Genomic DNA, 16,756 nt, shown 5'->3' with positions numbered 1-16,756 from the left:
CTTTAACAGCTCTAACGCACAAAGGTAAACCGTATATTTGGGGCTCGAAGCAAGAAGAAGCCTTTCTATCGCTCAAGCAATTGTTGTGTGAAGCTCCTGTTTTCTTGCACTACCTGAGGGTAATGATGATTTTGTCGTGTACTGCGATGCCTCCAACCAAGGTCTCGGTTGTGTTCTTATGCAACGAGGCAAGGTTATCGCTTACGCATCAAGGCAACTTAAGGTTCATGAAAAGAATTATACAACTCACGACCTCGAACTAGGCGCAGTTGTTTTTGCCTTGAAGATCTGGAGACACTACCTTTATGGTACTAAGTGTATCCTCTACACTGACCATAAAAGCCTTCAGCATATCTTTGATCAGAAGGAACTCAACATGAGGCAACGCCGATGGAACGAACTCATCAGCGATTACGATTGTGAGATCCGGTATCATCCTGGTAAGGCTAATGTGGTAGCCGATGCGCTCAGCCGAAAACCCTGCCAGCTTAATTGTATTTTGCCGCGCACGCATCTTCACTTTGCGCCGATTCAAAGCAACCTTGAATCGCGTATTCGTGACGCGCAGCGCGCATCCATCAGTAATGGTAACCTTCGCGCCGAGTTAGCGTGTGGCGCGGAAGCGCACTTTGTCCCTAATCTGAGTGGAATTCTCTGCTATCTTAATCGCATCTGGATTCCTTGTGATGAGAATCTTCGCGCTGATATCCTGAGTGAAGCGCATAAATCTCGGTATTCTATTCATCCTGGCGCTGATAAGATGTACAAGGATTTGCGCATTACTTATTGGTGGCCCGGTATGAAAAAGGATATTGCTGTGTTCGTAGCTAAATGTCTGACTTGTTCTAAAGTGAAAGCTGAACACCAACGCCCATCTGGTTTGCTCGAACAACCAGAAATTCCTACGTGGAAATGGGAATGTGTAGCGATGGACTTTATTACCAAGTTACCTTTGACAGCAAGCAAACATGATAGCATTTGGGTAATAGTGGATCGTTTGACTAAGTCTGCTCACTTTCTGCCCATTCGTGAAAACTACCGTGTTGAGCAACTCGCGCAGCTTTATGTCAAGGAAATTGTCTGCCGCCATGGTACTCCTTTGAGCATCATATCCGATCGCGATGGCCGTTTTATATCCCGCTTTTGGAAATCTCTCCAATCTGCGCTAGGAACTCGCTTGGACATGAGTACGGCATATCATCCCCAGACTGACGGTCAGTCTGAGCGAACTATTCAAACTCTTGAGGATATGCTCCGATCTTGTGTTCTTGATTTTGGAGGTAATTGGGATTCGCACCTGCCTTTGATCGAGTTCTCTTATAATAACAGCTATCATTCCAGTATTGGTATGGCCCCATTTGAAGCACTTTACGGTCGTAAGTGCCGCTCCCCGATTTGTTGGAGCGAAGTGGGTGAAACTCAAATCACAGGACCCGAACTTGTTCAAGAGACAACCGATAAAATCGCCAAGATCCGTGATCATCTGCTGACTGCCAGAAGCCGACAGAAGAGTTACGCAGATCGCAGGCGAAAGCCTCTCGAATTTCAAGTTGGTGATCTTGTTCTCCTCAAAGTGTCGCCTTGGAAAGGTGTTGTCCGCTTTGGGAAGAAAGGTAAGCTTGCCCCTCGATATGTTGGACCATTTAAGATTCTCGCGCGTGTGGGAAAAGTTGCCTACAGACTTGACCTGCCGCCCGCGCTCAGTAATGTGCATCCAACGTTCCATGTATCCAATCTCAAGAAGTGTTTAGCTGACGAGAACCTTCACATTCCACTTGATGAAGTTCAAGTTGATGAAACTATGCATTTCATTGAGAAGCCTGTTGAGATTATGGATCGCGAGGTAAAGCAAACCAAGCGCAGTCGTATCCCTATCGTGAAAGTTCGTTGGGAGTCCAAGCGCGGAGCCGAGTTTACATGGGAAAGGGAAGATCAAATGAAGATCAAGTACCCGCACCTGTTCTCTGCGCAACCTACTTCGAGATAAATTTCGGGACGAAATTTCTTAAAGTAGGGGAGACTGTAACATCTGCCCCGATCCGACCCGACCCAGGTACCCGTTTCTCATATCCGATCTCTCTCTTTTATGATTTAATATTTATTTATACTTATATTTTACTTTTAATAATAATAATATATTTTCCTTCCCGCTTCTTTCTCTCTCTTTCTTTCCGCCGTCCCGTCCCTCTCCTTCTCTCTTTCCGCCTTCTTTTCCCTCTTGTCGCCGTCCCGCCCTTACGCCTTGTTTCCCTCTCTTTGCTTGTCCTTTGTTCCTTCCCGCCTAAGGATGTCTGCGCAGCTCCACACGCCAGACTCCTTTCAAGGAAGCCTGCGTGAAGACCATCTGTTCCAGCGATACGCGAGACGAACTCTTCTCGCAGCGCGCTAAGAATTGTAATTCTTCTCGCAGCGCGCGAAGAACGGTAGTTCTTCCCGCGACGCGCTAAGGATTTGTAGTTCTTCTCGCAGCGCGCTAAGAATCGTAGTTCATCCCTCGACGCGCGAAGAATTATAGTTCTTCCCGCGGCGCGCTAGGAATTATAGTTCCTCCCGCGGCGCGCTAAGAAATGTGATTCTTCCCGCGGCGCGCCTTAGCCTTCTCGCGCTAAACCCTTTGAGTTTTCTTCTGTTGAATCTAGCCGTTTGCTTTTGTGTTGTCTTATCTTTTGAGCTGTTGACCTAATCTGTTTTATGTCTGAAAAGTTACTTTCGGCGCAGCATGCGCACCAACCCCATTGGTTGGCAGAAAAAGTGACTGACATTATCTTTTGAGATCTGCTTTTTCCATGCCTGACCAGTACCTTTAACTGACCGGCCCATGCTTTTTTTTTACTGTTCCCTGTCAGCCTTTTTCTCTTTTTCCCTGCTGCCATATCTCTTGATATCTTTTACTTGCTTTTGATATCTTTTGTTATCTTTTGTTTTGTCTTGTTCTGTTTGTCTTGGAATCTTTTCCCCTTTTTCTGGATTCATGTCTCCTAGGGTTTCCCTATAAATAATAGTATTATTTTTCCTAACACTACACACACAAAACACTTAATCTCTCCTGTTCTCCTTGCTCTCTCTGCCGCCTTCCTCTCTGCCTCCGTCTTCCTCCCTGTTCTGTCCTGCTCTTCCGGTAATATATATATATTATATATAATAATTTACTTATGCAAACTTATAATCAAGACTTAAAACAGATCGTTAAAACAATAATCTTATTTATAGGTTAACTTGTGCTTGTTTAAAGTTGGTTCTTGCTTTATCTTACACCGCATCGTTTATCAAGTGAGTAATCTCGTACCTAATCCCTTTTTGCTTTTAATGTTTTGGGATGTTCATGTGTTCATACAAACTTAGAGTCTTAAACTTGTTTATGAACTTTAGTCGCGCAGTATCCCATGTGTTGAGGACGTAGACTTGGCTGTTTATTTGTATGTGTGGATCATTAACCGTCTTGTCGGTCTATTCCGCAGTTCTCATGGTACCATTAGATGAACACGGGAGAACTATCGTTTATGATTTTCTCTTTTGTTTACACATGCACAGTTTGTCTTGTTTGTGAGCTCAATTGTGAGCACTGGCAGTCTATGAATCTTAGAGTTGGTCCCGATCAGATTACACCCTTGTTGAAAACCAGACATACACATGTTGCGCGCAGATTTATTGTTATCTATGTATTGTATTAAACTTGATTTCTCACCAACACGCAAGTGTTTGACGTTTATTTTAACACATGTTCAGGTTTGCAGTAGCTGTTTTGGAGCTTGTGGACACATAGGAAGTTTTCTTTATTTTGGACCTAGATTAAAATGTATCAAGACAAGTTTTTACTGTTCGAATATTATGATTTATAATATATTGAATTATGTTGATTTATGTTATCTTCTGTCTACTTTGCGCGTGCACGAATGAATGTATTTATTAAATATTGACACCCAATAGTGTCACGAGTAATGAAACAATATGTAGCGCCCCGATGTATAATCCGCCTTTGGTCGGGGTGTTACAATTACACTGGGGAAATTTGAAAATGAACGCTTAAACGGGTGATTTTAACACCTATTCGCCAGAACTAATTTTCTGACTCCTGGATTTGCTCGGTATAAAATATGCATAAATATGTACACGCACAAGGATTAGTCCATGGCCGTGTAGTGAAGTATGGCACACGGTTAATGCACTACGTACTAGTTCTATGTTCAGAAGAGCTAGGCCATGACTATGTCAATATGCAAACACATAATTGTGGGTGGGTATAAAGTATAATCCCATAGTCATCACAGTGAGGCCAAAGTTATATCACAGGTAGGGGAGACATACTCGTGGTCGAGCTACCAATGACTCAACGAGATCATCAAATAAACGCGTTTATCGGTTTATTGGCATCTATAAATAACTAAGACATGCTCATGTTATTCAACACGAAAATAAGATTACCAAATCCCACAAATATCAAGCCACCAACGTAATCATCTTCATCATGAAAGCACAATTAAATCCGAGGGCATGATTGTAGCTTTACTAGATTCTTATATCACCTAATCAATTATGTGTATTAACACAAAAGAGGGGCATAGAGTCATGAAGTTATTGTCCATGATGCAACACTAATAAAATCGAATGTTACAAGTAATAATCTTTTGTTTTGTATAAAGTGGTGAAGCTAGTTACAATATATTTACTTTTACATCCGACTTAACTACTCTACTAATGAAAACTGAGGGAGAGGTTCAGATATAATAAGAAAGTGACGACACTGGATACCTCTAGTAATAAAAAAAAGTTGTTACATGAAGGGCGAGCCAAACCCTTCTAGTTTCGACCTCGAGACAGTTAATCCATGGATTGTTCACATCTATTTGGCTTCTTCACCAAACAGCGACAATCATGTCTATCTAAAGACCCGACTAACAACCTACACATCATACATAAGTAGTGTTTTGCTACATATGTCGTGTATATTCAATGTAAAGTATAGTGTTATGTAAACTACAAGTTATGAAGGTCACGGTTAGTCATCTTAAATGTTGTCTCTTTTAGTGAATCTTAGTCGACCGAAAAGAAATCTATGAAAGGCACTGCAACGCCCGTCTCTTGTTGCGTTCTTACTTGCTCCACCTCAACCTCGTCTTTTCTTTGATGGTCGATTACTTCACTCACGCTAGAGTCCGTTTTTATAGGAAGAAAATTGCAGAACTCCAAATTTCGATTTTCTACATCTAAATCCCAAAAAAGATGATTAATAACCGAACATTAATACATCATAATTATGAACTTAAATTCTGTGAAGCTTGATATCACCAACGATCATAACATATTCGCTCATAAACGATTAAACCGTTAAGTAGAGCCGCCCTTTTTATGAAATAACATGATATCCACTTTGAAAAAAAAAACCCTAACTTGCAATACCAAAGGCTGGCAGTCTAGCAGTATCGAGGTGTGTAGTAAAGTATTTATTATGAAGTGCTTGAGAGTTCTAGTCTGATGATGAATATTCGAATGAATTTCAAACTATATGTCGATCTTATACCTTTATTAATCTTGAATTCATGAACTGAATCTTTAGAGAGGTGTAGATGTGATGCTAGGTTTCTTGAAAACTCATACGGAAATGTGTATCTATATCTTTGTGTAAATGCATGATCAACAATACCAGTTTTTCTGTTGTGGGACATCTTGGTGGACGTTTCACGGACACTTCGAGCCATCATCACATGCCAATGGTTCTTAACTGCGTTATCGGTTCGACCTGGGAAAAACTTGGCAATGTTAGCCCATCGGTTTCCATATTCGCGATGGTATGCTAGAAGTCGTTCCTCTTCCTCTTCGGTGAATGGACTTCGATTGATCTTTGGATCTAGCTGGTTGAACCATCTTAGCCTGCAACTTTTGCCTGCATGAAAACATTAATTAATATAGTTCATATCAATACAACAATACAATAACATCAAACCTTAAAAGGTAAAGCTAAAATCATCAAGCGAGAAGTACGCCAACAAGAAAGACCACAAAGACAGATTTCTATATGTGTGTATACACACACATATATAAAAGGAGTTTTTTGGTGGTCTCGTTGGTTTAGCCAAAAGAAAATTGTTTATGGTGGTCCAAATCGAGTGTGAAGTGTTTTTGGGATTCCGCTATCTAAGAAAGCCGAACATGTCTTTTCTCACCAGCCACCTTGTATGTCTCATGGTGGACACGTGACAAGCTTGGGTGGGATCCGCTATCTCAGACTACGGAATCACCAAAAACATTAATTTAAGTTACAATATGCACCCCTAGAAACCATCAAACTTTAGCTAAATCCACCAAAAACTCATCTATAAGGGCTGATGTTTAATACTCATTTAGGACAACCGAAATCTCGGAGACAGCCTTGCAAATAATTAAGCTTTGTATTTCAAAGATTAGAGACGGAACTCAACCTGATCTGCTTTGGAGCTTTTCGGCTATGGCGTTCCAGTTATGAGGTCCATACTGGTGGACGAGTTGTCGGAGCTTTTGGTCCTCAGACGGCCTCCAATGACCACGGCTGCACATGGGTTGATCGGTGACGGAGGTAGGTGGCGGTTGAGAAGAAATTAAGCGTGTGAATGAAGGAGATCGAGGGGAGGTGTTCGATAGTGAGTGGAATATATATAAGGCGGAAGTTGGTTTCTGTTAAGAAATATTGTACCAGAAATGATGCAAACGTTTAGGCTAACTAAAATTACCATATTTTCTATGCATGTTGGTACATCTATTCACTACCACACACATACATAAATATTAATTTTATTTTTAGTCTTGTTAATAAATATACGTTATTTAAGTCATTATTTAACTGATATATTTATGTGAAGAAGGTTTTACTAAACCAACTAGTTAGGAGATCATGAAATTAAATACATGTTGCTCATACACCCTGACAAACGACTAAATGGATATTTTCTTCAACTATTACTACTGTTATCTATAATCTATGAAGCATTTTTTGGTAATTAATTAGCTAAGACATACAAAACATGCATAACGCTTAATAATAAAAAAAAAGTAAGAAAGTTAACGTGATATAAATACTGCTTACAAATGATCATAGGTTCGCAATCTATCCTTCCTATTTCATAACGTAAATTCGTGTGAAAATGACAAAAAGATTCATTAAGCTACAATTATAAGCGTTAACCTGTCAGGGTCGATGCATGCATTAATGTGGATATACCAAATGAAGGCCACTTTAAATGTTACGGCTGGCCGAACAACCCTAACAATGCCGGCTCTTGGGTTGGGTAACCCGGGCGACCGGCCAAGGCACTTAATTTTTTGGGGCACAAAATATTTTTATATATGTATATTTTTATATATTTTTTAAAATTTTCTTTATAAAATAGGTAAAAATATTGATCCTTTTATTAGATATCAGGCCCAATCTTTTTTACCAATAACTCATTTGAGATGTGGGCCTATAACTCTTTTTATTTCATTACTCGTTAGGGCCTAAGGTAAAGGTGCATAAATCGGATTTTTTTAAATACTGGTTCCGAGTATGAAACCGGGTTCGGGTATTACCGGGTATTAGAAAATCGGGTTTTGGCAATACCTTGATCGGGTTCGGGTACGGGTATTGTCTCTAAAAACCATACCCTATGCATCGGGTTCAGGTCGGTATAGAACCGGGCATTTAAATACCCTATTTCCGGGTATTGAAAAACCCTATTTTCGGTTTTTTTTTCGGGCTTTTTCCTGCTATTTTTAGGGTATAGATTGGATTTTTTAAGGCGCTGCACTTTTAAGGGTATTTTTCGGGTAATTTCGGGTATTTGAGAAACCCGATTTCGGGTATTGGAAAAACCCGGTTCCGGGTATGGAACCGGTTCCGGTTTTCGGGTATTGCTGGGTACAAATCGGGCCAAGTTCAGCTAGGGGTTTTGATACTGAAATGTTGTACCCTAAGGGTAGGGTCGGGTATGGGTTCGGGTATTAAAAACCCAGGTATAAAAAACCCGGTTCTGGGTTTGGATTTTATGTGCACCTCTAGCCTAAGGGCCTTTTCATTTCAGCTCGGCCGAGGCATTTGAATTCTCGGAGACGGGCCTGAACCCTAATCGTCACTGCTTGCAACACCACAGCCGTCAACAAAGTCATCCAGTAACACTTGGGATTGTCTTTGAACACCAAGGTCGGAATATTTTGTTGTCTCCACGAAAATTCATCTCTTAGATTCTTTGATGAGCCAATCTTTCGGACTCCAAGCCTGGTATCCTATTTGATGAGCAGTACCTCACAAGTCTTCTCTCTTAGAGACAACCCTTTATTCTCTAAACCGGTCAGATATCGACAAATTTTTGGCGTAATCTAGCTAGTATGTTACTCTCTCAAGGTCGGACACTAGCTACCTTTGCAAAGTGTGTTCCAGTAAATTTATCACCAGTTAAACAATCACAACATATACTAAGGTATCTAAATCATCATGGTTTACTCATTCTCTATGATTTTCTTACAACATATTATATGCTATTTTGATATTTAATTCGCTCAATGTTTTATTTATAAATACATATACTTAAGGTGTTTTTATATATATTCGGAGTGAGAGAAATTAAGATAGGTGGAAGGTTGGTTGGTGGAATGTATTTCGTTCTCATTTCAACGTCTTTCCAAGTTTCAAACCTAGAATGTCTACTTATAAGCCACCTTTGTTAAATTAAATATATGATTAATAACCATTATTATTTTATATGATTATATGTATTAGTTGGTAACGATTTTTTACTTTTTCTAACATGTATGTTTTTACCATTTTAAATAAACATAAGAACAAATTCATCTATAACATGCAGATCACTCTGCTTAAACGATTTTATTAAAATAATTTTATATTATTTTTTTTCTATTATCGCTTCATTAGTTCCACATTTATTAATCTATTTTTTTGCTTAAAATTATCACACCTACAAGCACATCTAATTAGCATATACTTATTAAACTATCATGTCACTGTCACGTAGACAAAGATATCTTAACTAGTTTTAACTAGCTAGTTATGATGAGATCAGTGAAATAACACAAAAAAGAAAAAAAATTGATCGGTTGTTAGTTAGTGGACTCCACAATTATTCTATCGTAAGTTCGTAACGCTTGTTAACACATTATCGTCCCTTTGAAAATGCCTCCTCAATGCCGTGGCGTGGTGTAGCCAGTGTTAAAGGGCTGACGTGGCATCTAACGTCGGCGACGTTAGTCGACAATAATCAGCCTCATTGTTTCTTAAAACAATTGTCCTACAATGAATTGATTTTAATTTTTAATTACATCTTTCATACTAGCCATATTATCACATACGATTTATTTTGCAATAAAAGTGAATTCGGTATGAACGAGACCAGGAAAAAATGTAGGAGTAAACACTTAGCTGCAATATGACATTTGAATTTGTTACTTTTGGTTTTTTTTTTTTTTGGGTTTCAATTTTGGTGCGAATTAATTCTCTTTGTAAATAAAGTCTCTACCTTTGATTTTTTTCACTTACCATTCTGACTTTTATGGAGAGGATTTCACATTTTCAATAATGGCGCACCGGTGGTTTAATTCGCATATGAATAATATTTTTTGAATAGTCTCATATATGGCATACACTAAATTGAACAAGCTTCAAAAACAATGTGTCTAACATAACAACGATGACGTCCAACAAGTTGTCCATGTCAACGTGTGGATGAATTGTGAGATTAAAATAGTGTGTTCAGATCATTAAAGCAGCGGAGTACGTATAAGATTACTAGCCGGTCCAAAAACAGATGTGTCATGTACCGGATATTTTATATACTATATAAACAAAATTCAAAACCAAGCATAACATATGAAAAAAGAATGGAAGAAAATAAAGGGTGATGGTGGATGTGACTCCTGAGGTTGGTAATGTAGTTAGAATCCGTAAATATGAGGGTATATATGTGTGTCAGTATTAGGTGTGGATCCCCTTTCAAACCTAACTAATAGGTTACAACTTAAACTCTACCCCGCATGCTTTTTTGAGAATATTTGTTTCTCACTATTTGTAATTGTTGGCTAACCTCAAAAGATAGATATTTTGCACGCTTGCACTTGTCCTAAAAGTCTAAAGTATATAATATTTTTTAGTAGTTACAAATACTTTTAGTAGGTATAAATATTTTCTTAAATGTTTATTGTAATGAATTGGGTAGATTCAACACCTCTTTTTATCGATATACTATATATAATATAATAGCACAACCATTTACTACGGTGCAAGCTTGTGATTGTTGGAGGAAGGCTGATGATTACTGGAGGAAGGCCGATGACCAATCAGTGAATGTCACATGACATCCACTAACTTTTTATTGTTTTGTTTTTCCAAACAATGATTTAAGTTATACACTTACATGGAAGTATAAAGAATTGTTTAAACAATAAGTGCAAGTGGTGTGGTGGTAAGATTGTTGGGTTGTGGCCGACGTGGGTTGGCTCTAAGCGAGGCCGGTTTTCAGGGGGGTCATTTTTATTAAAGTGGAAATGTTTTAATAACACTTCTAACTTTAAACTAATTTACATGGTGTGCCTAAACTTTAATAAAGGTACTCTATGGTCCACAAACTTTAATAGTTTTTTTTTTTTTTAATTTTCTCCTTCATTTCTTAAGTTCTTTTTTTTAGAATGTACCGTTAAGATTTAAGTATTTTTATCTATGTTTGGAACCCGAGATTAAAAAAAAACATTAGACGCCTACAACACAACGCGCCTTGACATCCTCTGGTTAATAAAAAAAACTGTAACATTTTAATTAATAGATTTTAAATTCAGATTTTTTTATATGTTCGACTAGCAATTGTTTTACTCAAATGCTATATCTAATAGTGAGGAAACACCTATCAAAAAACTTAAAGATCCTATCAAAATACTAATAAGTAATAAGATCACATAAAGCATAGCTTGCACAGAGCATGTAGCATTCGAAGAGACGTTAGACAAAAAAGCATATACATACTTCAAAAGCCCCGAGACATTAATTTTGACGTGACCAAATTACCCATATACATAGATGCGCCATCAAATCCATATACTACTAGAAAATACACAAGAAACAACAATCATAGGTTGAAAATAACCGATTTATTTATGTTATTTGGACACAAAGAATGCACGCAATTGTCCAAAAACACGAGCTGCCAACTAGTATCAAATATACGAAAAGAATAACTAGATAAGTTTAAAGTTCCATAAAAAACATGAAATCCACATACAAAATTCGGAGTTTGATCAATAAATATGGTCTCTGGATAGTGTGTTAAGATTGTATACGGGTCATATTTGATGGTCTGGAAACTATTTCACCATGAATGAACTTTTACAGCTACAACCACCAACTGCACTTGGATTTTCTGCTACCTGAAAATGAAAGCCAGAAAGTTGTCTTAATTTTAATCTTGATGTATTCTTGTGGAAATGATTATTCAAATCATAATAGCTAACTTATCAACTAAAACTTCTGACTTGTTCCATCTAGAGTACAATGTCACCAACACACAACCCTCATACTTACTCATGTTGTGTCTATTGAACCCACTTTGAATCATGTCATGTTCGGGTCGACCTGTTTTATGTTCATTTACGAATATGAGTCATTACTAGTGACTTAGTAACAATTCAAACAATCAATTACTCTGATTCATATAAAGCATTCTTGTAATTTTTTATGTTATTTTAACTGTTTTTGTATATTTCTCTCTCATTCCCAACTAACAAACTTGGGTTTTATAAATTTAGCTTGAGATTAGAATAAGCGAATGTGTATATCGGAGAATGAACAGTTCACACTAGTAAAATAATATTGTTGGAAGTATCCTTTTGGGCATATCACTACTTTATTTGTTTCTATGATTTTTGATCGATGTAAAACACATATCTCCATCCTTTTAGGCATATCACAACTACATTTCATTGGTTTTTTCTTCCTGTTGCTATACTGAGTGACTGTAGCGAACCTAACCGATACTGATCAAAATTGAATTCCCGCCGCATCGTGCGAGGGAATTCGAGTAATTTAATTAAAGCCAATAGATAAACTAGAAAGGTGGCATCATCAGTACATGCCAAAAATATGCCTGGTTAGACTAAATGATGACATCATTAATTAGCAACACGTGATAAAGTGATTCATGTACGAATTACCTGAAATCCAGAACGGATCAACTCTTCAACATAATCAACTGTTGCACCTTTTACAAAACCTAATGATATTGTATCAACCACCAATTTAACACCATCCCTCTCAAAAATCCTATACAAATTAAACACACGCTTAGTATATAATATTGTAGTAATCATATACAACTATTTACATAAATCATGATTAGCAAACCTGTCATCATCATTATGTTTTTCTTCAAGTGCAAAGTTGTATTGAAAACCAGAGCAACCACCTGCCTCTATGCTTAATCGAAGCATTTTCTCTTTAGATTCATCAGCTTGCAATTCTTTCATCCTCTGTATGATTTAAAAAGATGATACAAGAAATGAAATGAATATTACATGTGTGAAAGATATCAACTTCTGCTTCTATAAATTGTTATAATTGATGAACAAAACAATGCATTCTTCAAAGTGCAAAGTAGTTGCTAATTGCTATAACAATTTATTACCAAATTTATATATCTAGTTATAGCATATAGTGATATAGAGAATGAATAAAAATATACAAGACAATTCTAAACACGTAAAAAGAACGTGCAAACACAAAAAGACATAATTTTCATTTTTTTCTATGACCGTTAAGTAGGATTTAGAACAGTTTATTCCAAGTAATTTATTACTATGAGAAATTCAAATGCCAATTTTAAAAAAAAAACCACACATATGCATATATAAACATACATATATGTGTTGAAAGGTATGGACTTTTGAATAGTTACAGTAAAATAAAAAAAAAACCAAGTGAAATACAAAAGTAAGTTTAACGTGTCTTTGGGATATGTAGTGAACCGGCAAGGATCTTCGTTTTAATATGCGTGCATCAAAAGCGCATAATGCGGTGCGCACATATGATGTATATATGTGTGAACCCTCGGGTGGGCAAAAGTGAAATTGCACTAATTTTGACGTTATTTTACTAATCTCGTGAAAATAACGTTAAAGGTGACGGACGGTTAATCAGGCATCATGTAGTGGCGTTGATAGCTGAAAGATAAGGGTACATGCACCGATCAGCCGGTGTCCCGATGATTGAGTGCTATGTGCCTTATGTCTAAGGCTTGATGCAAAACTACTATCGAGCCGGGGGTCTCACCGGAAGCAGCCTCTCTATCCCTATGGGGTAGAGGTAAGGCTGCCTACATCTTACCCTCCTCAGACCCTACCATAGCTTTGCTATTGGTGGGATATACCGAGTACGATGATGATGATGATGATGATGATGAAAAGCGCATAATGCGCAATGCGCTGCGATTCCATGACGAGGGAATGATGCGCTCTAAATCGAATAATGCGCGATGTGGTCTGATGCGCACATTTCTGAGTTTAAGTGAGTTCCTATATAGGTTACTTGTCCCTTACACATAGACTACTTGCATACATCGAGTTTAAGACTTAATTTGGTTATACATAAAACTTCTTTGGTGAATTGGTGGCAATCTATTTTTTTTAACTAATATATTTTAATCTCTTGTTTTCTAGTGTTTAGAAGTTAACAAGTTAAAATACTATCTATAAATATTTTTTTAGTATTTTTTTAATAAGAATTGCCTCACATACACGATGTGTGCGCATCACGCATCGATTATTTGATCAAGACGCATTGGAGGGCATCACGAATTTTAAAACCTAGGCAAGGATAAAATACATGATCCATCATCAGAATACATCGTGGATTCGTATTGAGGTGGCAAACATGGTAGATCAGGTGATATGTCAAATCGAGCATTTCCAACTTTGTACTGGTCTTTGGTTAACCTAAAAGGCTAAAACCCTTTTTGTTCCTAATTCTTTAACTTATATGCATATATAACACAAATGTGTCCAATACTAACACAAAACTAAAGTAATTGATACCAAGTATTAATCGAACACGAACACATATATGGCTAAACACCCAAACACATTTATTATTGAGAAACTTCACAAAAATCAATTACAATCCTTATACCCACACCACGGTATATGTAGAGCTAAACAAGCGTATTAGACTATGACTAGAATTGTCCATATAGTTATCCCTTAAAAATCCAAATCTAACTCGTATAGGATGCTAGATTACTACAACTAATTTAACCTACGACATGATAATTATTCCTAATAATTAAATCATAAACACATTTAATTATTCATAATTATCCACTCCAAAATTAAGCTAACCTTGCACGCCAAGTAACTCGTTAAACCGAAATACACATATATTGTTTCATTAACAATCTAATACTTTTGAATCAGATTGTTTAATTTTATACATCAATTATTATGAGGCAAATTGAGTAAAAACAAATAAAGGATTTCAGAACCTATAAGGTTTAATACCTGATTAATGTTAAAAACAAGCCCTAGGGTTTACTTTCAGCTTTAAATTGGGGACGGTGGCTAGGGATTCAATCAATCATTCAAATTGATAAGAATCAACAGAGAAATAGAACTTACCCGTACGCAATTATCAGACAAGTGAACGGATTCATTGGCGGAAGAAGAAGAAGATAATTGAGGATCTTTAGCGAGAACAGACGATGAAGCCGAGCTAAGAAGGCGTGAATTGTGACGAATTCGAGCAGCGAAAATAGGAGTCACACGCTGAACCAACGATCTTGACGGATGATGCATCATTAGATTGATTAGTAATTAATCTTTCAGATAACCATCGGCGATTTAGGTTATCCACAAATTGAAGATTGTTTGTTTGATTGATTGCTTATTTAGAAGATTCGTCGTCAAAGAGGACCGTATCCTTTCTCTGTTGCTTGTTGAGGCCACGAGTCCATTTTATAAGACGGTATCCGATCTGATCCGGCGGTTTAATCACTCGAACGGGTTTCTATTGGTTCGGATTATTTATTTTATAAACTGGGCTAAACCGGTTTTGACTTACGTTGACTGAACTCGAAGTAGTTTGGCGAATAATTCGATTCATGTAACTTTAGGGTCAAGTATGAGACGGATATTTTTTTATTTTATTTTGACAAAAAGGTACTTATAATGTGATAAATTAAAATTTCAATATAAGTACCTTTTTGTGATACATTGTAATTGAGAAATAAGAAAAATATACTTTTCAATAAAATATAACATATAGCATAAAAGAAATTATATGAATTTCAAGTGTGTTTAGTTTATTTACTGTTAGATTTGGGCTATTCCCTTATAACATAAGCGTTAAGCTTATGTTAATTGTTAAGATTGACGGAGTTAGTCTTAACAATGCTACTCAAACCTTGCTAAGAAATTGTATATCATAATTATATAGCATAATTTACACAAAACAATACAATTCACTTTCAAGCACCAAAGTATAGTTAATATAGCAAATGATTCATAATGTTACCAAACGCGCACACACTCTCTTACATCCCCAAATTACAATGGAGACAATTTATACTACAGAGCTCTAAGAACTATCATATGGAGATAAAATAAAAACAATAGTTGACCTTAATGTCTAAAACCAATACAAACTATCAATTCATGATAAGCATGTTCATCCATGAAACTCTATTTCAACTTTTATCAGGAACAGTTGAAAATGAAAAAACAACTTTTGATTTTGAAACGATGTAGACTTGTCTCTTGTCTTAATAGCAGATTGTGGGTAACGGCCAACAACGTGTTAGACTATTGCAGTGTCAGAACGGACTTTAAATGATTGCTTCATAACTAACGTATATCTTTATAGCTAAACCGGTTATCTACTAAGTGCCCTTGGTTTTTGTAATAATGGTGTATTTTGGTTGATTCTCATCATCTTCCTTATCTTGTATCTTGATATTCTTAATATTGCAAGCACTCAAACCAATCATCAATGGATTTTGGGCTCTTTTTCACTGCAACAAAGGGGCTGTTTGGCAAATGCTGAACCGTTAAGTGCTGAATCAATAAGAGGTTTGACTGGTTAAGAGCCCCCTAACCAATAAGTGCTAGTGCTGTTTGATTAGACCTCTGAACCATATGTTTTTTTCTCACTTCTATGTTCTAACCGGTTCATGCATTTCATCAAACACCTTGTGAGCAAACTCAAATTTATGGTCACCCTTATTAATTTCAACCTTGTTGCAACTAATTGCCAAAATCATATCCATTAGCACTTGTATGACTCCATCCATTTATTTCACATCCAATTTCACTATCATTATCACTTACATTCATAATTAATTATTTAATTTCAATCCTCTTTATTCATCACCACATTTTATTGTGTGACAATCGTCAATTTCAGGTTAACTCCGTTAACTCAACTCCGTCAATTCAAACTTAAGATCGTTGAATCTATAACACACACTTCATTACATTTAAACTAGGGTTTAAATGACGCTTAACACTTACTACATGTGTAGTCTTTCGGGAATTGCACCGAAACGCAAACGAGTTGACGCAAACGATTGATGAATAAACAAAAAACGTCAAAACAGTAATTATGTGATAATTATGTGTTAGACTTATGTGTTATGTTATAACATGGTTATAAACGTTAACTCAAGATGTAAACTAGTTAGTTAAGTTAGAAAAACAACAATTGATAGTGGAGGGACTTGAGTGTAATTTAGTATTCTATAAATATATCATTAACAACTAAACC

At 36.7% G+C, this 16,756-nt stretch overlaps 2 protein-coding genes across 2 annotated transcripts; both read right to left on the bottom strand.

Moving 5' to 3' along the window:
• Nucleotides 1-4,798: 4,798 nt before the first annotated feature.
• LOC143627409 (transcription factor MYB52-like) lies at nt 4,799-6,533 on the bottom strand. The gene is made up of 3 exons (XM_077097236.1): nt 6,417-6,533; nt 5,519-5,881; nt 4,799-5,198 (listed from the first exon to the last, which is right to left on the bottom strand). Exons 1-3 carry the CDS (start codon nt 6,529-6,531, stop codon nt 5,032-5,034), a joined length of 645 nt encoding a protein of 214 aa, XP_076953351.1. The 5' UTR covers nt 6,532-6,533; the 3' UTR covers nt 4,799-5,031.
• A 4,544-nt stretch (nt 6,534-11,077) lies between these two features.
• On the bottom strand, nt 11,078-14,793 carry LOC143627407 (iron-sulfur assembly protein IscA-like 2, mitochondrial). Its single transcript, XM_077097235.1, has 4 exons — nt 14,614-14,793; nt 12,350-12,474; nt 12,160-12,268; nt 11,078-11,376 (listed from the first exon to the last, which is right to left on the bottom strand). The coding sequence occupies exons 1-4, from the start codon at nt 14,791-14,793 to the stop codon at nt 11,314-11,316; spliced, it is 477 nt and encodes a 158-aa protein (XP_076953350.1). The 3' UTR covers nt 11,078-11,313.
• Nucleotides 14,794-16,756: the final 1,963 nt, after the last annotated feature.

The sequence above is a fragment of the Bidens hawaiensis genome, unplaced genomic scaffold, assembly GCF_021521415.1.
Source record: "Bidens hawaiensis isolate Kalapana, Puna unplaced genomic scaffold, B.hawaiensis_p1.1 tig00004682_1, whole genome shotgun sequence".
NCBI classification, from domain to species: Eukaryota; Viridiplantae; Streptophyta; class Magnoliopsida; order Asterales; family Asteraceae; genus Bidens; species Bidens hawaiensis.
The sequence above is the reverse complement of the archived record's forward strand: the minus strand, read 5'-3'. Positions and strand labels throughout refer to the sequence as shown.

What these genes read in the sequence shown, in the direction of transcription:
- LOC143627407 (XM_077097235.1), bottom strand. Translation starts at nt 14,793, where the DNA reads ATGATGCATCATCCGTCAAGATCGTTGGTTCAGCGTGTGACTCCTATT. An exon ending in AAACATAATGATGATGACAG is followed by an intron (nt 12,269 to 12,349) that starts GTTTGCTAATCA and finishes TAATTTGTATAG; the next exon opens with GATTTTTGAGAGGGATGGTG. An exon ending in TGATCCGTTCTGGATTTCAG is followed by an intron (nt 11,377 to 12,159) that starts GTAATTCGTACA and finishes TTTCATTTTCAG; the next exon opens with GTAGCAGAAAATCCAAGTGC.
- LOC143627409 (XM_077097236.1), bottom strand. Translation starts at nt 6,531, where the DNA reads ATGTGCAGCCGTGGTCATTGGAGGCCGTCTGAGGACCAAAAGCTCCGA. An exon ending in AAAGCTCCAAAGCAGATCAG is followed by an intron (nt 5,882 to 6,416) that starts GTTGAGTTCCGT and finishes GTTTTCATGCAG; the next exon opens with GCAAAAGTTGCAGGCTAAGA. An exon ending in TGAATTCAAGATTAATAAAG is followed by an intron (nt 5,199 to 5,518) that starts GTATAAGATCGA and finishes ATTTAGATGTAG; the next exon opens with AAAATCGAAATTTGGAGTTC.